The sequence below is a fragment of the Heterodontus francisci genome, chromosome 1, assembly GCF_036365525.1.
Source record: "Heterodontus francisci isolate sHetFra1 chromosome 1, sHetFra1.hap1, whole genome shotgun sequence".
Lineage (NCBI taxonomy): Eukaryota > Metazoa > Chordata > Chondrichthyes > Heterodontiformes > Heterodontidae > Heterodontus > Heterodontus francisci.
This window is the reverse complement of record NC_090371.1, coordinates 2383088-2408489: the sequence shown is the minus strand read 5'-3', so window position 1 is coordinate 2408489 and position 25402 is coordinate 2383088. Positions and strand designations below refer to the sequence as shown.

The 25402-nt window shown below is 50.4% G+C and overlaps 1 protein-coding gene across 18 annotated transcripts in view; it reads right to left on the bottom strand.

Moving 5' to 3' along the window:
* The window catches only part of LOC137363866 (rho-related BTB domain-containing protein 2-like), a 414041-nt gene that overhangs the window by 46598 nt on the left and 342041 nt on the right, over positions 1-25402 (bottom strand). For 9 of the 18 annotated variants that reach the window (XM_068027413.1, XM_068027570.1, XM_068027667.1 and 6 more), the window contains one exon: positions 1604-1757. The exons of 4 other annotated variants lie outside the window; for them this stretch is intronic. In XM_068027413.1, coding sequence (XP_067883514.1) covers positions 1604-1757 — 154 coding nt within the window. 5 more of the 18 variants (XM_068027536.1, XM_068027602.1, XM_068027849.1 and 2 more) reach the window with 4 other exon arrangements.

Here is a 25402-nt window from a genome sequence, read left to right as displayed (position 1 = left end):
CCTTCTTGTACAGGTCACCTCTGCACCAGAAGAGATCCCAATGATCCAAGTAGCTGAAGCCCTCCCGCCTACACCAGCTCTTCAGCCACGCATTCATTTGCCTTATCCTCCTATTCCTACCCTCACTAGCATGTGGCACAGGGAGTAATCCTGAGATTACAACCCTAGAGGTCCTGCTTTTTAACCTTCTGCCTAACTCCCTACATAACAGTACAGCACAGGAACAGGCCATTCGGCCCTCCAAGCCTGCGCCGATCTTGATGCCTGCCTAAACTAAAACCTTCTGCACTTCCGGGGACCGTATCCCTCTATTCCCTTCCTATTCATGTATTTGTCAAGATGCCTCTTAAACGTCGCTATTGTACCTGCTTCCACCACCTCCCCCGGCAACAAGTTCCAGGCACTCACCACCCTCTGTGTAAAGAACTTGCCCCGCACATCCCCTCTAAACTTTGCCCCTCCCACCTTAAACCTATGTCCCCTAGTAACTGACTCTTCCACCCTGGGAAAAAGCTTCTGACTATCCACTCTGTCCATGCCGCTCATAACTTTGTAAACCTCTATCATGTCGCCCCTCCACCTCCGTCATTCCAGTGAAAACAATCCGAGTTTTTCCAACCTCTCCTCATAGCTAATGCCCTTCAGCCCAGGCAACATCCTGGTAAACCTCTTCTGTACCCTCTCCAAAGCCTCCACGTCCTTCTGGTAGTGTGGCGACCAGAATTGCATGCAAGATTCTAAGTGTGGCCTAACTAAGGTTCTGTACAGCTGCAGCATGACTTGCCAATTTTTATACTCTATGCCCCGACCGATGAAGGCAAGCATGCCGTATGCCTTCTTGACTACCTTATCCACCTGCGTTGCCTCTTTCAGTGACCTGTGGACCTGTACGCCCAGATCTCTCTGCCTGTCCATACTCCTAAGGGTTCTGCCATTTACTGTATACGTCCCACCTGCATTAGACCTTCCAAAATGCATTACCTCACATTTGTCCGGAATAAACTCCATCTGCCATTTCTCCGTCCTTTAATGCAAGGAGTCTTACTGATAAGGCAGATGAATTGGGGGTGTTGATTAACTCATGGGATTATGATATTATTGCTATCGCAGAGACATGGTTGAGGGAGGGGCAGGACTGGCAGCTCAATATTCCAGGGTATCGAATCTTCAAGCGTGACAAGGGAGGGGTTAAAGGAGGAGGTGGTATTGCACTGTTGATCAAGGAGTCAATTACTGCAGTAAGAAGGGATGATATCTTTGTGTCAGGATTTAACTGTCAGTGCAATGAGTCCGGGTCGGGATTTACCCGTCAGTGCGACGAGGCGGGATTTACCCGTCAGTGCAACGATGCGGGATTTACCCGTCAGTGCGACGAGTCGGCATTTAACCGTCAGTGCAACGAGTCGGCATTTAACCGTCAGTGCGACAAGGCGGGATTTACCCGTCAGTGCGACGAGTCGGCATTTACCCGTCAGTGCGACGATGCGGGATTTATCCGTCAGTGCGACGAGTCGGCATTTAACCGTCAGTGCGACGAGTCGGCATTTACCCGTCAGTGCGACAAGGCGGGATTTACCCGTCAGTGCCACGAGGTGGGATTTACCTGTCAGTGCGACGAGGCGGGACAAGCAGAGACGGTCGGCGAGTGCAATCAGTTCAATGGCATCCAGCTGGGTATTCAATACCAGCTGACCGGTGTATAGGAATTCGAGGACTGCTCGCACGCAGGCACTGCTGCAGTCAGGCAATGGGAGCTGCTGGTCGGAATCAGAAATCATCATAACTCCATTTACACAGGGACAAACAACCATTCCCCACCCCAATCCGTTCTCACCACAAACTGAAGTTATCACTAACATGCGATTACAGAGTAAAGCTCCGTCTGCATTGTCCCCATCAAATACTCCCAGGACTGGTACAGCACGGGGTTAGATACAGAGTAAAGCTCCCCTTACATTGTCCCCATCAAACACTCCCAAGGACAGTGAGAATACACGTTTAAACAAAAACGAGTTAGATACAGAGTAAATCTCCCTTTACATTGTCCCCATCAAACACTTCCAGGACAGTGAGAGTACACGTTTAAAAAAAGCGGGATAGATACAGAGTAAATCTCCCTTTACATTGTCCCCATCAAACACTCCCAAGGACAGTGAGAGTACATGTTTAAACAAAAACGAGTTAGATACAGAGTAAATCTCCCTTTACATTGTCCCCATCAAACACTCCCAAGGACAGTGAGAGTACACGTTTAAACAAAAACGAGTTAGATACAGAGTAAAGCTCCCTTTACTTTGTCCCCATCAAACACTCCCAGGACAGGTACAGCACGGGGGTTAGATACAGAGTAAAGCTCCCTCTACACTGTCTCCATCAAACACTCCCAGGACAGGTAAAGCACAGTGAGTGGGTAGGCCTGTGCAAAATAGACCGAGAAGGGAAACATCGCAAGGTTGTAGGCTGCAGCTGTGTTGTTGTCAAGGATTATGGCAAAGACTCACAAGCCAAGGATGTCATTGACAATTATTTCAGGGCAAAGGATGTGTTTCATAAATAAAAACAAAAACTTCACAAAAAAAAACAGGGGTTAGATACGGAGTAAAGCTCCCTTTACACTGTCCACATCAAACACTCCCAGGACAGTGAGAGTACACATTTTTTAAAAAACGGGTTAGATACAGAGTAAAGCTCCCTTTACATTGTCCCCATCAAACACTCCCAACCCATCATGGTCAGGGCTCAGGAAGATTGGTCACTGGGAACTGTAGTGATGTCATTGAAAAAAAACTGGGTTGGCTGCTGTCTAATTGGATTGCTGAGTGCTGATAGCAGCAAGGAGATGCAGCTGACTGCTGCAGTCAGTCAATTGGAGGAGTTGCTGTTAGGGAGAGGAGGTGCCACAGGAGAAGCAAGTGCTACAGTTTTTCAACAACTTTTACTGAAAGAGACTTTACAATCAGGCTGTATTTGGAGGTGGGTGAGAAGTACCTGAAGCTTTCTTTGAATTGGACTGTTGGGGAGGTTGCAGAGGCTGGAACAACAAGGGGTCAGGCTGCCAATTCCTAAAGAAGCTGTGCATTTTCAGTAAGGATACAGGCAAGCTCATTCCTCACCCCGACTGCCCAGCCTGGGTCAGCAGAAGCTGCCTGGCTAAGGAAAGAACAGAAGAAGGGTCTCTGACCTGAAACATTAACTCTGCTTCTCTCTGCACAGATGCTGCCAGACCTGCTGAGTATTTCCAGTATTTCCAGCATTTCTTGTTTCTATTTCAGATTTCCAGCATCTGTAGTATTTTGCTTTTATTATAGAAGGATTGTGCCCGGGCAGCTTTGAGCTGACCCAGGTGAAGACGCCTCCCCTAACCGGAAGAACAGAAGACTAGAAAACAAGGAAGTTTTTTTCAGAGACTGTTTGCTGTGCTCACCACAACACCATAGCCAAGCCATCACTCCCAGCTGTCCCTTTTTCTTGCACTCCAACGGCCTCGCCCCTAATTTATTTATTTATTATTTAGTTTATAATTATTGCTTTGTTTTGTTCCTTTCCTTTTCTTTTTTCTTGAAAAACTTAGTAATTGGTGGGTCTACTATTGGGTTGCGCCTGGCTCTTGAACCCATGGCAAGCCCTCCATCACCAGTGGCAGGCCCTTCAACACCTATGCAGCTGCAGATTCTGTGGCCGCCCATGCAACCCCGTCTCCCTTTAAATTAATAACGTCCAGTCTTGGGGGAAAGAGCTATGCCCATCCCAACATGTCTATAGAGGCCTGCGTCAAGGCAATGGCCAAGGTTGTCAGCCCCTCGGCCGTTGTGGCAGCCTCAAAGATGTAGGGGAAGCCCATGTTCTTCCTGAAGACCCAATGGGCGGTATCCCTGACCCTAGGTATGAGGCTCACTTTCCTGCCAGTGGACCCTCTGGGGGCCACTACGCAGAGGATCATGTTATCCAACGTCCCATCCTTCATTCCTGGTGAGCTGCTCCTCCCCCACCTGCACTATCTGGGGGAGGTGAAGTCGGGGATCACCCCAGTCCCACTCGGCCTCCAGGAAAACAGCCTCCGGCATGTATACTCCCTCCGCCGCCAGCTATTTATGCAGGTGGCACGGGAGGCTGTCTCGGAGAGCCAATTTGATGTTGAATTCCAGGGGCGGCCTACCGCGTCTTCTGGACCTCAGACAGGGCGCAGTGCCGTCCTGCAAGTTAGTGGGGCACGTTTGTAAGAACTCCCACCCGGCGGCCCAGGGTGGCACTGCTGCAACTCCTCCCACTCCCCCTATGCTTCTAACAGACACTGCACTGATGGTTCCGGATGCCGTAGTGGAAAGAAGATGCGGAGAAAAAATAAACACCGAGAGGCGCATCCCCTGGATACTGTGGCACAACCCAAGCCTGAGCTCAGCCCAAGGCCTGCTCCCAGGGAACCTACCTGTCCCAGGGCAGGGCTTAGGTACAGGGTAACTAAGCAAAAGGTGGGTGCGAAGGCCTCTGATGACATGGAGGTCTCTGTGCCTCCGTGCCCTGGTGGGTCAAAGAAGAGAAGGCACCCCTCCACAGTGTTGCGATGTGTTTAACCGTGCCCTCAGATTGGCTTCATTTATTATACTCCTTGCATTTAAATAAACAGCTTTTAAAACAGCCAAATTCATGTGCTGCACACTTTTTATCCTTTTCCTCTTCTGTCTTGCAGAGACCCTCGCTAATGTTCTGCCTCCTGTTCCCTGCCCTGAAATTGTCCTATCTGAAACTGCCCTCAGGCTCCCATTCCTGCCAATCTAGATCGAACCATTCCCAACAGCACCAGCAAACCTGCCTGCAAGGATATTTGTCCCAGCGCAGCTGAGGTGCAGACCATCCGGCTTGTACAGGTCCCACCTTCCCCACAACCAGTCCCAATGCCCCAGAAGTATGTAGTCCTCCCTCCTGCACCATCTGTCCAGCCAAGCATTCATCTGGTGTATTCTCCTATTTCTATACTCACGAGCACGTGGCCTTGGGAGTAATCCAGAGATTACTACGTTTGACATCCTGCTTGCTAATCTTTTTCCTAACTCCCTAAACTCAGCCTGCAGGACCCTATCCCTTTTTCTACCAATATCGTTGGTACCAATGTGGACCACGACCTCTGGCTGTGCACCCTCGTCCTCCAGAATGCCCTGTAGCCACTTGGCGATATCAAAGAACAAAGAACAGTACAGCACAGAAACAGGCCATTCGGCCCTCCAAGCCTGCGCCGATCTTGATGGCTGCCTAAACTAAAACCTTCTGCACTTCCGGGGACCGTATCCCTCAAACCCCATCCTATTCATGTATTTGTCAAGATGCCTCTTAAACGTCTCTATGGTACCTGCTTCCACCACCTCCCCCGGCAGCAAGTTCCAGGCACTCACCACCCTCTGTGTAAAGAACTTACCTCGCACATCCCCGCTAAACTTTGTCCCTCTCACCTTAAACCTATGTCCCCTAGTAATTGACTCTTCCACCCTGGGAAAAAGCTTCTGACTATCCACTCTGTCCATGCCGCTCATAACTTTATAAACCTCTATCATGTCACCCCTCCACCTCCGTCGTTCCAGTGAAAACAATCCGAGTTTATCCAACCTCTCCTCATAGCTAATGCCCTCCAGACCAGGCAACATCCTGGTAAATCTCTTCTGTACCCTCTCCAAAGCCTCCACATCCTTCTGGTAGTGCGGCGACCAGAATTGCATGCAATATTCTAAGTGTCTAAGTTCTGTACAGCTGCAGAATGACTTGCCAATTTTTATACTCTATGCCCCGACCGATGAAGGCAAGTATGCCGGATCCCCACTTGACTACCTTATCCACCTGCATTGCCACTTTCAGTGACCTGTGGACCTGTACGCCCAGATCTCTCTGCCTGTCAATACTCCTAAGGGTTCTGCCATTTACTGTATACTTCCCACCTGCATTAGACCTTCCAAAATGCATTACCTCACATTTGTCCGGATTAAACTCCATCTGCCATTTCTCCGCCCAAGTCTCCAACCATTCTATATCCTGCTGTATCCTCTGACAATCCTCATCACAATCCGCAACTCCACCAACCTTTGTGCCATCCGCAAACTTACTAATCAGACCAGCTACATTTTCCTCGAAATCATTTATATACCACAAACAGCAAAGGGCCCAGCACTGATCCCTGCGGAACACCACTAGTCACATCCCTCCATTCAGAAAAGCACCCTTCCACTGCTACCCTCTGTCTTCTATGACAGAGCCAGTTCTGTATCCATCTTGCCAGCTCACCTCTGATCCCGTGTGACTTCACTTTTGTACCAGTCTGCCATGAGGGACCTTGTCAAAGGCTTTACTGAAGTCCATATAGATAACATCCACTGCCCTTCCTTCATCAATCATCTTTGTCACTTCCTCAAAAAACTCAATCAAATTAGTGAGACACGACCTCCCCTTCGCAAAACCATGCTGCCTCTCGCTAATAAGTTTGTTTGTTTCCAAATGGGAGTAAATCCTGTCCTGAAGAATCCTCTCTAATAATTTCCCTACCACTGACGTAAGGCTCACCGGCCTATAATTTCCTGGATTATCCTTGCTACCCTTCTTAAACAAAGGAACGACATTGGCTATTCTCCAGTCCTCTGGGACATCACCTGTAGCCAATGAGGATGCAAAGATTTCTGTCAAGGCCCCAGCAATTTCTTCCCTTGCCTCCCTTAGTATTCTGGGGTAGGTCCCATCAGACCCTGGGGACTTATCTACCTTAATGCTTTGCAAGACACCCAACACCTCCTCCTTTTTGATAATGAGATGACTGAGACTATCTACACTCCCTTCCCTAGTCTCATCATCCACCAAGTCCTTCTCTTTGGTGAATACTGATACAAAGTACTCATTTCGTACCTCGCCCATTTCCTCTGGCTCCACAGATAGATTCCCTTCTCTGTCCTTGAGCGGGCAAACCCTTTCCCTCGTTACCCTCTTGCTCTTTGAAAGAATATCGGGATTGTAGGCGCAATCTGAAACGAGGAATTAAGAGGGCTAAAAGGGGTCATGAAATATCTTTAGCAAACAGGGTTAAGGAAAATCCCAAAGCCTTTTATTCATATATAAGGAGCAAGAGGGTAACTAGAGAAAGGATTGGCCCACTCAAGGACAAAGGAGGAAAGTTATGCATGGAGTCAGAGAAAATGGGTGAGATTCTAAACGAGTACTTTGCATCGGTATTCACTGAGGAGAGGGACGTGACGGATGTTGAGGTTAGGGACAGATGTTTGATTACTCTAGGTCAAGTCGGCATAAGGAGGGAGGAAGTGTTGGGTATTCTAAAAGGCATTAAGGTGGACAAGTCCCCAGGTCCGGATGGGATCTATCCCAGGTTACCGAGGGAAGCGAGAGCGGAAATAATTGGGGCCTTAACAGATATCTTTGCAACATCCTTAAACACGGGTGAGGTCCCGGAGGACTGGAGAATTGCTAATGTTGTCCCCTTGTTTAAGAAGGGTAGCAGGGATAATCCAAGTAATTATAGACCGGTGAGCTTGACGTCAGTGGTAGGGAAGCTGCTGGAGAAGATACTGAGGGATAGGATCTATTCCCATTTGGAAGAAAATGGGCGTATCAGTGATAGGCAACATGGTTTTGTGCAGGGAAGGTCATGTCTTACCAACTTAATAGAATTCTTTGAGGAAGTGACAAAGTTGATTGATGAGGGAATGGCTGTAGATGTCGTATACATGGACTTCAGTAAGGCGTTTGATAAGGTTCCCCATGGTAGGCTGATGGAGAAAGTGAAGGCGCATGGGGTCCAAGGTGTACTAGCTAGATGGATAAAGAACTGGCTGGGCAACAGGAGACAGAGAGTAGCAGTGGAAGGGAGTTTCTCAAAATGGAGACGTGTGACCAGTGGTGTTCCACAGGGATCCGTGCTGGGACCACTGTTGTTTGTGATATACATAAATGATTTGGAGGAAAGTATAGGTGGTCTGATTAGCAAGTTTGCAGACGACACTAAGATTGGTGGAGTAGCAGATAGTGAAGGGGACTGTCAGAGAATACAGCAGAATATAGATAGACTGGAGAGTTGGGCAGAGAAATGGCAGATGGAGTTCAATCAGGGCAAATGCGAGGTGATGCATTTTGGAAGATCCAATTCAAGAGTGAACTATACAGTAAATGGAAAAGTCCTGGGGAAAATTGATGTCCAGTGAGATTTGGGTGTTCAGGTCCATTGTTCCCTGAAGGTGGCAACGCAGGTCAATAGAGTGGTCAAGAAGGCATACGGCATGCTTTCCTTCATCGGACGGGGTATTGGCAGGTCATGTTACAGTTGTATAGGACTTTGGTTCGGCCACATTTGGAATACTGCGTGCAGTTCTGGTCGCCACATTACCAAAAGGATGTGGATGCTTTGGAGAGGGTGCAGAGGAGGTTCACCAGGATGTTGCCTGGTATGGAGGGCGCTAGCTATGAAGAGAGGTTGAGTAGATTAGGATTATTTTCATTAGAAAGACTGAGGTTGAGGGGGGACCTGATTGAGGTGTACAAAATCATGAGAAGTATAGACAGGGTGGATAGCAAGAAGCTTTTTCCCAGAGTGGGGTATTCAATTACAAGGGGACACGAGTATCAAAGTGAGAGGGGAAAAGTTTAGGGGGGATATGCGTGGAAAGTTCTTTACGCAGAGGGTGGTGGGTGCCTGGAACGCATTGCCAGTGGAGGTGGTAGACGCGGGCACGATAGCGTCTTTTAAGATGTATCTAGACAGATACATGAATGGGCAGGAAGTAAAGAGATACAGACCCTTAGAAAATAGGCGACAGGTTTAGATAGAGGATTTGGATCGGCGTAGGCTTGGAGGGCCGAAGGGCCTGTTCCTGTGCTGTAATTTTCTTTGTTCTTTATATATGTATAAAAAGCCTTGGGATTATCCTTAATCCTGTTTGCCAATGACCTTTCATGACCCCTTTTAGTCCTCCTGACTCTTTGCTTAAGTTCCTTTCAAATGTCTTTATATTCCTCAAGGGATTTGTCTGTTCCGAGCCTTCCAGCCCTTACGAATGCTTCCTTTTTCTTTTTGACGAGGCTCACAATATCCCGCGTTATCCAAGGTTCCCAAAACTTGCCAAACTTATCCTTCTTCCTCACAGGAACATGCTGGTCCTGGATTCTAATCAACTGACATTTGAAAGACTCCCACATGTCAGATGTTTATTTACCCTCAAACAGCCGCCCCCAATCTAAATTCTTCAGTTCCTGCCTAATATTGTTATAATTAGCCTTCCCCCAATTTCGCACCTTCACCAGAGGACTTCTCTTATCCTTATCCACAAGTACCTTAAAACTTATGGAATTATGGTCACTATTCCCGAAATGCTCCCCTACTGAAATTCGACCACCTGGCCAGGCTCATTCCCCAAAACTCGGTCCAGTACGGCCCCTTCCCTAGTTGGACTATCTACATATTGTTTCAAGAAGCCCTCCTGGATGCTCCTTACAAATTCTGCCCCATCCAAGCCCCTAGCACTAAGTGAGTCCCAGTCAATATTGGGGAAGTTAAAATCACCCACCACTACAACCCTGTTACCTTTACAACTTTCCAAAATCTGTCGACATATCTGCTCCTCTACCTCCCGCTGGCTGTTGGGAGGCCTGTAGAAAACCCCCAACATCGTGACTGCACCCTTCCTATTCCTGAGCTCCACCCATATTGCCTCGCTGCACGACCCATCTGAGGTGTCCTCCCGCAGTACAGCTGTGATATTCTCCTTAACAAGTAATGCAACTCCCCCACCCCTTTTATATCCCCCTCTATCCCGCCTGAAGCTTCTAAAGCCTGGAACATTTAGCTGTCAATCCTGTCCTTCCCTCAACCAAGTCTCTGTAATAGCAACAACATCATAGTTCCAAGTACTAATCCAAGCTCTAAGTTCATCTGCCTTACCTGTTATACTTCTCGCATTGAAACAAATGCACTTCAGACCACCAGTCCCGCTGTGCTCAGCAACATCTCCCTGCCTGCTCTTCCTCTTAGTCTTACTGGCCTTATTTACTAGTTCCCCCTCATTTATTTCACTTGCTGTCCTACTGCTCTGGTTCCCACCCCCCTGCCACACTAGTTTAAACCCTCCCGAGTGACGCTAGCAAACCTTGCAGCCAGGATATTAGTGCCCTTCCAGTTTAGATGCAACCCGTCCTTCTTGTACAGGTCCCATCTGTCCCTGAAGAGATCCCAATGGTCCAGATATCTGAAACCCTCCCTTCTACACCAGCTGTTCAGCCACGTGTTCAGCTGTACTATCTTCCTATTTCTCGCCTCACTGGCACGTGGCACAGGGAGTAATCCCAAGATTACAACCCTAGAGGTCCTGTCTTTTAACTTTCGACCTAACTCCCTAAACTCCCCCTGCACGACCTCGCCACTCTTCCTGCCTATGTCATTGGTACCGATGTGTACAACAACCTCTGGCTGTTCACCCTCCCCGTTCAGAATGCCCCCTGTCCGTTCAGAGACATCTTGACCCTGGCACCAGGGAGGCAACATACCATCCGGGAGTCTCTTTCACGTCTACAGAAGCGCCTATCTGTGCCCCTGACTGTCAAAAAAAAAATTCCCTCCCAGCCAATCAGGTCACAGCTTTGTGTGTCATCACTTTCAGTTTTGTTTTTCCAGAGGTAAGTTTTTTATACTTACCGGTCCGGAACCCTGCCCTCCGAGTCTTCTCCCAGTCAGCTGTGCTCTTTGGAAGCTCTGGGCTCCCCTCACTGAGGACAGGTAGGAAATGAAAAGAGCTCCTCGCTCCCTCCTTACCAAACTTCCTCACTTACCAAACTTCCACTGTAGCACTCTAGTGCAAACAAAGTCAGCACTCTTGCACCAGGGAGGCAACATAACATCCTGGAATCATGTCTGCGACCACAGAAATGCCAGCCTGTTCCCCTAACTATAGAATCCCCGACCACTATTGCTCTCCTGTCTTTTAGACAAATTGAGTCATAGAGTTATACAGCACAGAAACAGGCCCTTCAGCCCATCGGCCGGAATTTCACAGTGGGTGGACGGGAACCGGACTCCGACGTAAGTGTCGGTGCCGAGCCCACTTCCGCCCAGCCTGGGGATCTGTCCCGTATTTTACAGATCCCCAGGCTTTAATTGGCCCGAGGCGGGACTTCCACCCACTTGAGGGAGGAGGTCCTGCCTCAGTGAGCTGCCAGCCAATCAGCATGCCAGGAGCTCTTCGTCTCAGCAACGCCACCGGGAGCGGTGGCCACTACTGGGACTGCAGCCCAGCCAACTGAGGAGGATACCAAGGAGCCGGGACTGAAGGTAAGTTTGGGTTGCCTCACCAGGGAAATCGATCGTGCCCTGGTGAGGCTAGGGTGGTCATTTGGGGGAGGGAGACGTCTTGGATCCCGGGGTTGGGTTGGGAGGTAGGGGCGGCCCTCAAACGGGTACCCTGTGCCCGACTGTCAGGCCCCCCCCTACCCCCGGGGTGCGGAAAGTCCAGCGGCTATAGCTGGGCGGCCTTTCACGTCCCCGGCACACCCGCTTGCCAAGGGTAATATACCCGTGGAGGCGGGCGAGATCCACCTCCCGACCACTGGTATTTTAGTTTCTACTTTGTGGATAGACTTAAATGTTAAAGTAAAAAATAAATAGACAATAATCAGCCGAAGAAAGAAAATAAGTTAGCAAAAAACCACCAGCTACTCACCGACTAGTTCCCTGTGCCTCACTGCTCTCTCTCCCCTCTCGTGCTGTTTAGCTCCGAAGTTTCACCCAACCAATCACCTACCTGCTTCCCTGTCAAGCCCACTTACCAAAACTAATTGGCAAGTCATGTTGCAGCTGTACAGAACCTTAGTTAGGCCACACTTAGAATATTGCATGTAATTCTGGTCGCCACACTACCAGAAGGACGAGGAGGCTTTGGAGAGGGTACAGAGGAGGTTTGCCAGGATGTTGCCTGGTCTGGAGGGCATTAGCTATGAGGAGAGGTTGGAAAAACTTGGATTGTTTTCACTGGAACGACAGAGGTGGAGGGGCGACATGATAGAGGTTTACAAAGTTATGAACGGCATGGACAGAGTGGATAGTCAGAAGCTGTTTCCCAGGGTGGAAGAGTCAGTTACTAGGGGACATTGATTTAAGGTGAGAGGGGCAAAGTTGAGAGGGGATGTGCGAGGCAAGTTTTTTACACAGAAGGTGGTGAGTGCCTGGAACTTGCTGCCAGGGGAGGTGGTGGAAGCAGATACGATAGCGACGTTTAAGAGACATCTTGACAAATGCATGAATAGGATGGGAATAGAGGGATATGGGCCCCGGAAGTGCAGAAGGTGTTAGTTTAGGCAGGCATCAAGATCGGCGCAGGCTTGGAGGGCCGAATGGCCTGTTCCTGTGCTGTACTGTTCTTTGTTCTTTGTTCTACCTTACCTCTGTTAATATACCCTCCTAATACTAGAATAGTCATTTAGTAGTACAGAAATTGAGCATGCTGAAAATAGAGACATGTTGTTGAAGCTTTTCGTCTTGCACTCATCAGGTCAAACCACAAGAATACCAATGTAAGGGAAAACAATAACTTTATACTATATGACAAGAGAGTGATGATTGGTTGACAAGTGAATTCTGATTGGTAGAGGCGTTGCCATGGAGAATGCACCAGTTTATGGTGACTGACAGTTAACTGCCAAGCTTTCTTTGAAATTTAAACCAGGCAGCTTAATTCTGATTGGTCAAGGCATTGCCATGAGGAATTCCTGGAACTCCCTTCCTAACAGCACTGTGGGTGTACCTACCTCACACAGACTTCAGCGGTTCAAGAAGGCAGCTCACCACCACCTTCTCAAGGGCAATTAGGGATGGGCAATAAATGCTGCCCTGGCCAGCAAAGCCCACATCCCAGGAACAAATTAAAAAAAATGAACCAGTGAATGGCTGTCACTTATATAATGTAATATAATATAGTTCTGAAGAAGGATCACTGACCTGAAACGTTAACTCTGCTTCTCTCTCCACAGATGCTGCTGGACCTGCTGAGTATTTCCAGCATTTCTTGTTTTTATTTCAGATTTCCAGCATCCGCAGTATTTTGCTTTTATTAAAATGGCTATCACATTTTGTTTAGCTGGAGCAGGCACAATGTTTGTACATGTTCTTTTTGTCTGCAAAGAACAGGGCCCTGTATATTAATATATGTAGCTTCCAGTCTTCTTCGTAGGCAGTCCCTCAGGAATGAGGATGACTTTCTTCCACTCCAGGGTTGTAGGTCCTTAGGTTACTGAATAGTCCAATTCTGGATCTGCACACGCTGCCACAAGTGGGGCAGGTGGTGTTTGCTGAGGCAAGTAAATAGGATGCTCGAATTTCCGAATGCTACTTCCATGTTTGCACTTGGTCACTGCCTGGGCATGTTGACATTGTTCGAACTGGCTAGCACCATTGTGGATGCTTCTTCTCTATTTTGGGCAGTGTCAGGCAAGAGATTCCCACAAATCAGTGGAGATGTCAAATTGTTTCAGGGAAGCTTTAAGGACATCCTTGTAGTGTTTCCTCTGCTGTCCTGGTAGTATCTTGCCGTCACGGAGCTAAGAGTAGAAAGCTTGCTTTGGGAGTCTAACGTCAGGCATGCGGATGATGTGGCCTGCCCAGTATAACTGATTAGCCATGACCAGTGTCTCAATACTGAGGATGTTGGCCTGAGAGTAGACACTGATATTGGAGCGCCTGTCCTGCCACTGAATTTGCAGGATCTTTCGGAGGCACCGCTGGTGATATCTCTCCAGGGCTTTGAGATGTCTGCTGTACAGTGTCCATGTTTCCGATGCATACAGGAAAGCAGGTAACACTGCGGCCCTGTAGACCATGAGCTTGGTGCCAGGTTTGAGGTCTTTGGCATCAAACACTCTTTGTACGTACAAATGCGCCACACTGCAAGCCCTACTAACAATCTTAAACTGGTTGTCAGCGTAATTCTTAGCACACTGAACATTATTTAGTAAATGTTGTCCTATCACAGAATCACATCAAATGTTTTTATTCTTTTATTTTTTATTTTATTTAGAGATACAGCACTGAAACAGGCCCTTCGGCCCACCGAGTCTGTGCCGACCAACAACCACCCATTTATACGAACCCGACAGTAATCCCTTTTCCCTACCACCTACCTACACTAGGGGCAATTTACAATGGCCAATTTACCTATCACCTGCAAGTCTTTGGCAGTGGGAGGAAACTGGAGCACCCGGCGAAAACCCACACGGTCACAGGGAGAACTTGCAAACTCCACACAGACAGTACCCAGAATTGAACCCGGGTCCCTGGAGCTGTGAGGCTGCGGTGCTAACCACTGCGCCACCCCTTTTGAGTTTTGCAAGCACGAGCTGGTTGGGTACGGTCTGTACCTTGCTCATTGTGAACAGAAGGGACATGTTGTTTGACACGATCTGCCAGTCGTTGAGACGTACGGTCTATAGACCTAGCATCACACTGGCATCACACTGGCATTGAAATTCATATATCACATTACTCATTTGTGTGATAGGCAGGACGTCTTTTTGGCTTGACGACATCATCTTGTTAGTGGCGAACACCACACATGTTTCTACTGTATAGTAGCAGCATGAAACAGCTAGCTTCACCTGTTGCTCAAATTTTTGGGTAATCTGAGATAGACTGGGCTGAGCAGTCAAAGAACAAGAACAAAGAAAATTACAGCACAGGAACAGGCCCTTCGGCCCTCCAAGCCTGCGCCGATCCAGATCCTCTATCTAAACATGTCGCCTATTTTCTAAGGGTCTGTATCTCTTTGCTTCCTGCCCATTCATGTATCTGTCTAGATACATCTTAAAAGACGCTATCGTGCCCTCGTCTACCACCTCCGCTGGCAACGCGTTCCAGGCACCCACCACCCTCTGCGGAAAGAACTTTCCACACATATCCCCCCTAAACTTTTCCCCTTTCACTTTGAACTCGTGACCCCTTGTAATTGAATCCCCCACTCTGGGAAAAAGCTTCTTGCTATCCACCCTGTCTATACCTCACATGATTTCGTACACCTCAATCAGGTCCCCCTCAACCTCCGTCTTTCTAATGAAAATAATCCTAATCTACTCAACCTCTCTTCATAGCTAGCGCCCTCCATACCAGGCAACATCCTGGTGAACCTCCTCTGCACCCTCTCCAAAGCATCCACATCCTTTTGGTAATGTGGCGACCAGAACTGCACGCAGTATTCCAAATGTGGCCGAACCAAAGTCTTATACAACGGTAACATGACCTGCCAACCCTTGTACTCAATACCCCGTCCGAGGAAGGAAAGCATGCCGTATGCCTTCTTGACCACTCTATTGACCTGCATTGCCACCTTCAGGGAACAATGGACCTGAACACCCAAATCTCTCTGTACATCAATTTTCCCCAGGACTTTTCCATTTACTGTCTAGTTCACTCTTGAATTGGATCTTCCAAAATGCATCACCTCGCATTTGCCCTGATTGAACTCCATCTGCCATTTCTCTGCCCAACTCTCCAATCTATCTATATTCTGCTGTATTCTCTCACAGTCCCCTTCACTATCTGCTACTCCACCAATCTTAGTGTCGTCTGCAAACTTGCTAATCAGACCACCTATACTTTCCTCCAAATCATTTATGTATATCACAAACAACAGTGGTCCCAGCACGGATCCCTGTGGAACACCACTGGTCACACGTCTCCATTTTGAGAAACTCCCTTCCACTGCTACTCTCTGTCTCCTGTTGCCCAGCCAGTTCTTTATCCATCTAGCTAGTACACCCTGGACCCCATGCGACTTCACTTTCTCCATCAGCCTACCATGGGGAACCTTATCAAACGCCTTACTGAAGTCCATGTATATGACATCTACAGCCCTTCCCTCATCAATCAACTTTGTCACTTCCTCAAAGAATTCTATTAAGTTGGTAAGACATGACCTTCCCTGCACAAAACCATGTTGCCTATCACTGATAAGCCCATTTTCTTCCAAATGGGAATAGATCCTATCCCTCAGTATCTTCTCCAGCAGCTTCCCTACCACTGACGTCAGGCTCACCGGTCTATAATTACCTGGATTATCCCTGCTACCCTTCTTAAACAAGGGGACAACATTAGCAATTCTCCAGTCCTCCGGGACCTCACCCGTGTTTAAGGATGCTGCAAAGATATCTGTTAAGGCCCCAGCTATTTCCTCTCTCGCTTCCCTCGGTAACCTGGGATAGATCCCATCCGGACCTGGGGACTTGTCCGCCTTAATGCCTTTTAGAATACCCAACACTTCCTCCCTCCTTATGCCGACTTGACCTAGAGTAATCAAACATCTGTCCCTAACCTCAACATCCGTCATGTCCCTCTCCTCGGTGAATACCGATGCAAAGTACTCGTTTAGAATCTCACCCATTTTCTCTGACTCCACGCATAACTTTCCTCCTTTGTCCTTGAGTGGGCCAATCCTTTCTCTAGTTACCCTCTTGCTCCTTATATATGAATAAAAGGCTTTGGGATTTTCCTTAACCCTGTTTGCTAAAGATATTTCATGACCCCTTTTAGCCCTCTTAATTCCTCGTTTCAGATTGGTCCTACATTCCCGATATTCTTTCAAAGCTTCGTCTTTCTTCAGCCTCCTAGACCTTATGTATGCTTCCTTTTTCCTCTTAGTTAGTCTCACAATTTCACCTGTCATCCATGGTTCCCTAATCTTGCCATTTATCTCCCTCATTTTCACAAGAACATGTCTCTCCTGCACGCTAATCAACCTCTCTTTAAAAGCCTCCCACATATCACATATGGATTTACCTTCAAACAGCTGCTCCCAATCTACATTCCCCAGCTCCTGCCGAATTTTGGTATAGTTGGCCTTCCCCCAATTTAGCACTCTTCCTTTAGGACCACTCTCGTCTTTGTCCATGAGTATTCTAAAACTTACGGAATTGTGATCACGATTCCCAAAGTAGTCCCCTACTGAAACTTCAACCACCTGGCCAGGCTCATTCCCCAACACCAGGTCCAGTATGGCCCCTTCCCGAGTTGGACTATTTACATACTGCTCTAGAAAACCCTTCTGGATGCTCCTTACAAATTCTACTCCATCTAGACCTCCAACACTAAGTGAATCCCAGTCAATGTTGGGAAAATTAAAATCTCCTATCACCACCACCCTGTTGCTCCTACATCTTTCCATAATCTGTTTACATATTTGTACCTCTATCTCACGCTCGCTGTTGGGAGGCCTGTAGTACAGCCCCAACATTGTTACTGCACCCTTCCTATTTCTGAGTGCAGCCCATATTGCCTCACTGCTCGAGTCCTCCATAGTGCCCTCCTTCAGCACAGCTGTGATATCCTCTTTGACCAGTAATGCAACTCCTCCACCCCTTTTACCTCCCTCTCTATCCCGCCTGAAGCATCGATATCCTGGGATATTTAGTTGCCAATCATGCCCTTCCCTCAACCAAGTCTCCGTAATAGCAATAACATCCTTAACAAGTGTGACTATATCAACACAATTCACGCCATTCTTAAAGACCGGTCCAAATTCGTATCCATTGGACATGCCGCTCAACATGACCAGACAGCCTTGCTCGAAAGTAAGCTAAAAAACACTTGCTGGACTTGTGTCAGAGCAATGAGCTGCCGGGTGATATATATGACAGGGTTAGTCCTCACGGCTCACTGCGTCCACATATGTAAGGGCTGCCCAAGACACACAAAAGTGATGTCCCTCTATGCCCTATCTTATCTATGACCGGTTCTGTACAACATGGTTGGGCGAATGGTTACAACCAGTTTTGAGCAAGTTCTCCACATACATGGTGAAGGATTCCTTCACATTTACGAAGACCATACAGGACTGGCACATCAATAGCAATGCCGTGTCGATGTGTTAATTTGACATTGCTAGCCTATTCACCAATGTACCACTTAAGGAAGCCATAGATATTTGCACTGCAGCACTATATCATGGCGATCTAGACCCACCACCATTGCGTGAATCAGTATTCATTGAATTTATGAACTCGGCAACTCGGACAGTTGAGTTCCGTTTGAATAACACCATGTATGCCCAAATAGATGGTATTGCCAATGTGATCCCCTCTCGGCCCAGCTTTTGCAAACATCTTTGTTGCGTTCCATGAGAACCATGTCTTTGATGGAATGACACCTAACCTCCTACGTCTTGCATATTTCCGATGTGTAGATGATATCTTTGCTATACTTGAGGGTGAGCTAGCAAATTGGATACAAAATTGGCTTGGTGATAGGAGGCAGAGGGTGGTAGTGGAGGGTTGTTTATCAGATTGGAGGCCGGTGGCCAGTGGTGTGCCGCAGGGATCGGTGCTGGGCCCTCTGTTGTTTGTCATATATATTAATGACTTGGATCTGAATGTAAGGGTCATGATTAGTAAGTTTGCAGATAACACAAAAATTGGTGGTATAGTGGACAGTGAAGAAGGTTGTCTAAGGTTACAACAGGATTTAGATCAACTGGGAAAGTGGGCAAGGGAGTGGCAAATGGAATTTAACGCAGACAAGTGTGAAGTGATGCATTTTGGGAAGTTAAACCAGGGCAGGACATATACAGTGAATGGCAGGGCCCTGGGGAGTGTTCTTGAGCAGAGAGACCTTGGGGTGCAAGTACATAGTTCCCTGAAAGTGGCAACACAGGTAGACAGGGTGGTGAAGAAGGCATATGGCATGCTTGTCTTCATTGGCTGAGGCACTGAGTACAAGAGTTGGGACGTCATGTTACAGTTGTACATAACGTTAGTTAGGCCACATTTGGAGTTCTGTGTGCAGTTCTGGTCGCTGCACTACAAGAAAGATGTGATTAAGCTAGAGAGGGTGCAGACAAGATTCACAAGGATCTTGCCTGGTTTGGAGGGCTTGAGTTATAAAGAGAGATTGGATAGGCTGGGTCTGTTTTCCCTGGAGCGAAGGAGGCTGAGAGGGACATGATAGAGGTATATAAAATGATGAGAGGCATAGATAGGGTAGATAGCCAGAGTCTGTTTCCCATGGTAGGGGTGACTAAAACTAGAGGGCATAGATTTAAGGTGAGAGGGAGGAGGTTTAAAGAGGATCAAAGGGGTAAATTTTTCACCAAGAATAGTGGGTATCTGGAATAAGCTGCCTGAGGAGGTGGTGGAGGCAGGAACAGTAGCAACATTTAAGAGGCATCTGGACAGGTACTTGAATGAGCAAGGCATAGAGGGATATGGAATTAATGCAGGCAGGTGGGATTAGTATAGATAGGCATTGTGGTCGGCATGGACACGGTGGGCCGAAGGGCCTGTTTCTATGCTGTATGACTGTATAAGTTTAAAATACTGGTCTTGGACCCACTCTTCTCTCCCGCAAACGGAATGTAAAATTCAATCATATTATGATCGCTGCTGCCTAGGGGCGCCTTCACAATGAGCTCATTAATTAATCCTATCTCGTTGCACAATAGCAGATCTAGTATAGCCTGCTCTCTGCTTGGTTCCAGAATGTGCTGTTCCAAGCAACTATCCCGAAAACATTCTGTGAACTCCTCATCTAGGCTACCTTTGCACATCAAATTTTTACAGTCTATATGTAGATTAAAATCCCCCATGTTTATCGCAGTACCTTTCTGACAAGCTCCCATGAATCCTTCCTTTGTACCTTGTCCTACCGTGTGGTTATTGTTCGGGGTTCTGTACACCACTTCTCCAAGTGACTTCTTGCCTTTATCATTTCTCATCTCAATATTCGAGGTGGTGTACAGCACCATGAATTTCCCACTGAACTGTGGTTACACTCAATTTACACTGGCAGTTTACAGTCAATCACATTTACATTAAACCGGCGGCCCACCCTTTAAACTGGAGTCCCAAACACACATTTACACAAAGGCGCCTGTTACTGAGAAGGTTAAAGAGATTCAGTACTGAACAACCAGCAGCTTGCATGTTCAGTTCTACAGCTGTCTGCTGCTGAAACATGTTGGCAGTGTTTGTATAAACCTCTGCAAGAAACTTCACACACAAACACTAAACCAGCCAAAAAACCACTGCCTGTTTACATTGTTAAACAGTGGCTCGCCACCCAGTTACACATTCTCATCCTCTCCCACACAAGTCTTTCTGCATCACCATCTCTCTTTCGCTCTCTTTATGAGTAAGACTCTCTCTGACCGTGTCTGACTCTCATCAATCTCCTGTGATTCTCTCTCAAGACACTATTCTCTGTCATTCCCATATTCATTGCGAACTACTCTCTGCCCAAGCATGTTCAGACTAATAAACCTCTTGTAATAGCAGAACCTGGAGTGAACAAGACCCAGCAAGCAAAGATTGGGGGACCTCCTACAAGCAGCAGAGAGAGCAGGGCTCCCCCCGCAGACAGCAGAGAGAGTGGGGCTTCCCCCGCAGACAGCAGAGAGAGTGGGGCTCCCCCCGCAGACAGCAGAGAGAGCGTGGCTCCCCCCGCAAACAGCAGAGAGAGCGGGGCTCCTCCTGCAGACAGCAGAGAGAGCGGGGCGCCCCCCGCAGACAGGAGAGAGAGCGGGGCTCCCCCCGCAAACAGCAGAGAGAGCGGGGCTCCCCCCGCAAACAGCAGAGAGAGCGGGGCTCCTCCTACAGACAGCAGAGAGCGGGGCTCCCCCCACAAACAGCAGAGAGAGCGAGGGTCCCCCCGCAGACAGGAGAGAGAGCGGGGCTCCTCCTACAGACAGCAGAGAGAGCGGGGCTCCTCCTACAGACAGCAGAGAGAGCGGGGCTCCCCCCGCAAACAGCAGAGAGAGCGAGGCTCCTCCTACAGACAGAAGAGAGAGTGGGGCTCCTCCTACAGACAGAAGAGAGAGCGGGGCTCCCCCCGCAGACAGCAGAGAGAGTGGGGCTCCCCCCGCAAACGGCAGAGAGCGCGGGGCTCCCCCCGCAGACAGCAGAGAGAGTGGGGCTCCGCCTACAGACAGCAGAGAGAGTGTGGCTCCCCCCGCAAACAGCAGAGAGAGTGGGGCTCCTCCTGCAGACAGGAGATAGAGCGGGGCTCCTCCGACAGACAGGAGAGAGGGTGGGGCTCCTCCTACAGACTGGAGAGATAGTGCGGCACCTCCTACAGACAGGAGAGAGAGTGGGGCTCCTCCTACAGACAGGAGAGAGAGCGGGGCTCCTCCTACAGACAGCAGAGAGAGTGGGGCTCCTCCTACAGACAGGAGAGAGAGCGGGGCTCCTCCTACAGACAGCAGAGAGAGCGGGGCTCCTCCACCAGACAGAAGAGAGAGCGGGGCTCCCCCCGCAGACAGGAGAGAGAGAGGAGCTCCCCCAACAGACAGGAGAGAGAGTGGGGCTCCCCCCGCAGACAGGAGAGAGAGTGGGGCTCCTCCCGCAGACAGGAGAGAGAGCGGGGTTCCCCCCACAGACAGGAGAGCGGGGCTCCTCCTACAGACAGGAGAGAGAGCAAGGCTCCCCCCCCCGCAGACAGGAGAGAGAGTGGGGCTCCTCCTACAGACAGGAGAGAGAGCGGGGCTCCTCCTACAGACAGAAGAGAGAGCGGGACTCCACCTACAAGCAGCAGAGAGAGTGAGGCTCCTCCTACTGACAGAAGAGAGAGCGGGGCTCCCCCCGCAGACAGCAGAGAGAGCGGGGCTCATCCTACAGACAGGAGAGAGAGCGGGGCTCCCCCTACAGACAGGAGAGAGAGCGGGGCTCCTCCTACAGACAGGAGAGAGAGCAGGGCTCCCCCCGCACACAGCAGAGAGAGTGGGGCTCCTCCTACAGACAGGAGAGAGAGTGGGGCTCCTCCTACAGACAGGAGAGAGAGCGGGGCTCCTCCTACAGACAGAAGAGAGAGCGGGACTCCACCTACAAGCAGCAGAGAGAGTGAGGCTCCTCCTACTGACAGAAGAGAGAGCGGGGCTCCCCCCGCAGACAGCAGAGAGAGCGGGGCTCATCCTACAGACAGGAGAGAGAGCGGGGCTCCCCCTACAGACAGGAGAGAGAGCGGGGCTCCTCCTACAGACAGGAGAGAGAGCAGGGCTCCCCCCGCACACAGCAGAGAGAGTGGGGCTCCTCCTACAGACAGGAGAGAGAGTGGGGCTCCTCCTACAGACAGAAGAGAGAGCGGGGCTCCTCCAACAGACAGGAGAGAGAGTGGGACTCCTCCCGCAGACAGAAGAGAGAGCGGGGCTCCCCCCGCAGACAGGAGAGAGAGTGGGGCTCCTCCTTCAGACAGCAGTGAGAGCGTAGGGCTCCGCCTGCAGACAGGAGAGAGAGTGGGGCTCCTCTTACAGACAGAAGAGAGAGTGGGGCTCCACCCGCAGACAGGAGAGAGAGTGCGGCTCCTCCTACAGACAGGAGAGAGATGGGGCTCCGCCTACAGACAGGAGAGAGAGTGGGGCTCTTCCTACAGACAGGAGAGAGAGCGTAGGGCTCCCCCTGCAGACAGCAGAGAGAGCGGGGCTCCTCCCGCAAACAGCAGAGAGAGCGGAGCTCCTCCCGCAGACAGAGGAGAGAGTGGGGCTCCCCCCGCAGACAGGAGAGAGAGTGGGGCTTCTCCTATAGACAGGAGAGAGAGTGGGGCTCCTCCTACAGACAGGAGAGAGAGCGGGGCTCCTCCTACAGACAGGAGAGAGAGCAGGGCTCCCCCCGCACACAGCAGAGAGAGTGGGGCTCCTCCTACAGACAGAAGAGAGAGTGGGGCTCCTCCAACAGACAGGAGAGAGAGTGGGACTCCTCCCGCAGACAGAAGAGAGAGCGGGGCTCCCCCCGCAGACAGGAGAGAGAGTGGGGCTCCTCCTTCAGACAGCAGTGAGAGCGTAGGGCTCCGCCTGCAGACAGGAGAGAGAGTGGGGCTCCTCTTACAGACAGAAGAGAGAGTGGGGCTCCACCCGCAGACAGGAGAGAGAGTGCGGCTCCTCCTACAGACAGGAGAGAGATGGGGCTCCGCCTACAGACAGGAGAGAGAGTGGGGCTCTTCCTACAGACAGGAGAGAGAGCGTAGGGCTCCCCCTGCAGACAGCAGAGAGAGCGGGGCTCCTCCCGCAAACAGCAGAGAGAGCGGAGCTCCTCCCGCAGACAGAGGAGAGAGTGGGGCTCCCCCCGCAGACAGGAGAGAGAGTGGGGCTTCTCCTATAGACAGGAGAGAGAGTGGGGCTCCTCCTACAGACAGGAGAGAGAGCGGAGCTCCTCCCGCAGACAGGAGAGAGAGCGGGGCTCCCCCCGCAGACAGGAGAGAGAGCGCGGCTCCTCCTACAGACAGGAGAGAGATGGGGCTCCGCCTACAGACAGGAGAGAGAGCGGGGCTCCCCCCGCAGACAGGAGAGAGCGCGGAGCTCCTCCCGCAGACAGAAGAGAGAGTGGGGCTCCTCCAACAGACAGGAGAGCGGAGCTCCTCCCGCAGACAGCAGAGAGAGTGGGGCTCCTCCTGCAGACAGGAGAGAGAGCGGGATCCTCCTGCAGACAGGAGAGAGAGCGGGTTCCTCCCGCAGACAGCAGAGAGAGCGGAGCTCCTCCCATAGACAGCAGAGAGAGTGGGGCTCCCCCCGCAGACAGGAAAGAGAGTGGGGCTCCCCCCGCAGACAGGAGAGAGAGTGGGGCTCCTCCTACAGACAGAAGAGAGAGCGGGGCTCCCCCTGCAGACAGCAGAGAGAGCGTAGGGCTCCGCCTGCAGACAGGAGAGAAAGTGGGGCTCCTCTTACAGACAGGAGAGAGAGTGGGGCTCCCCCCGCAGACAGGAGAGAGAGTGGGGCTCCTCCTACAGACAGGAGAGAGAGTGGGGCTCCCCCCGCAGACAGGAGAGAGAGTGGGGCTCCTCCTACAGACAGAAGAGAGAGCGGGGCTCCTCCAACAGACAGGAGAGAGAGTGGGACTCCTCCCGCAGACAGAAGAGAGAGCGGGGCTCCCCCCGCAGACAGGAGAGAGAGTGGGGCTCCACCTTCAGACAGCAGAGAGAGCGTAGGGCTCCGCCTGCAGACAGGAGAGAGAGTGGGGCTCCTCTTACAGACAGAAGAGAGAGTGGGGCTCCACCCGCAGACAGGAGAGAGAGTGCGGCTCCTCCTACAGACAGGAGAGAGATGGGGCTCCGCCTACAGACAGGAGAGAGAGTGGGGCTCTTCCTACAGACAGGAGAGAGAGCGTAGGGCTCCCCCTGCAGACAGCAGAGAGAGCGGGGCTCCTCACGCAAACAGCAGAGAGAGCGGAGCTCCTCCCGCAGACAGGAGAGAGAGCGGGGCTCCCCCCGCAGACAGGAGAGAGAGCGCGGCTCCTCCTACAGACAGGAGAGAGATGGGGCTCCGCCTACAGACAGGAGAGAGAGCAGGGCTCCCCCCGCAGACAGGAGTGAGCGCGGAGCTCCTCCCGCAGACAGAAGAGAGAGTGGGGCTCCTCCAACAGACAGGAGAGCGGAGCTCCTCCCGCAGACAGCAGAGAGAGTGGGGCTCCTCCTGCAGACAGGAGAGAGAGCGGGATCCTCCTGCAGACAGGAGAGAGAGCGGGTTCCTCCCGCAGACAGCAGAGAGAGCGGAGCTCCTCCCATAGACAGCAGAGAGAGTGGGGCTCCTCCTGCAGACAGGAGAGAGAGCGGGTTCCTCCCGCAGACAGCAGAGAGAGCGGAGCTCCTCCCATAGACAGCAGAGAGAGTGGGGCTCCTCCTGCAGACAGGAGAGAGAGCGGGTTCCTCCCGCAGACAGCAGAGAGAGCGGAGCTCCTCCCATAGACAGCAGAGAGAGTGGGGCTCCTCCTACAGACAGGAGAGAACAAAGAACAAAAGAAGAACAAAGAAAATTACTGCACAGGAACAGGCCCTTCGACCCTCCAAGCTTGCGCCGATCCAGATCCTCTATCTAAACCTGTCTCCTATTTTCTAAGGGTCTGTATCTCTTTACTTCCTGCCCATTCATGTATCTGTCTAGATATATCTTAAAAGACGCTATCGTGCCCGCGTCTACCACCTCCACTGGCAAAGCGTTCCATGCACCCACCACCCTCTGCGTAAAGAAATTTCCACGCATAGCCCCCCTAAACTTTTCCCCTTTCACTTTGAACTCGTGTCCCCTAGTAATTGAATCCCCCACTCTGGGAAAAAGCTTCTTGCTATCCACCCTGTCTATACCTCTCATGATTTTGTACACCTCAATCAGGTCCCCCCTCAACCTCCGTCTTTCTAATGAAAATAATCCTAATCTACTCAACCTCTCTTCATAGCTAGCGCCCTCCATACCAGGCAACATCCTGGTGAACCTCCTCTGCACCCTCTCCAAAGCATCCACATCCTTTTGGTAATGTGGCGACCAGAACTGCACGCAGTATTCCAAATGTGGCCGAACCAAAGTCCTATACAACTGTAACATGACCTGCCAACTTTTGTACTCAATACCCCGTCCGATGAAGGAAAGCAGGCCGTATGCCTTCTTGACCACTCTATTGACCTGCGTTGCCATCTTCAGGG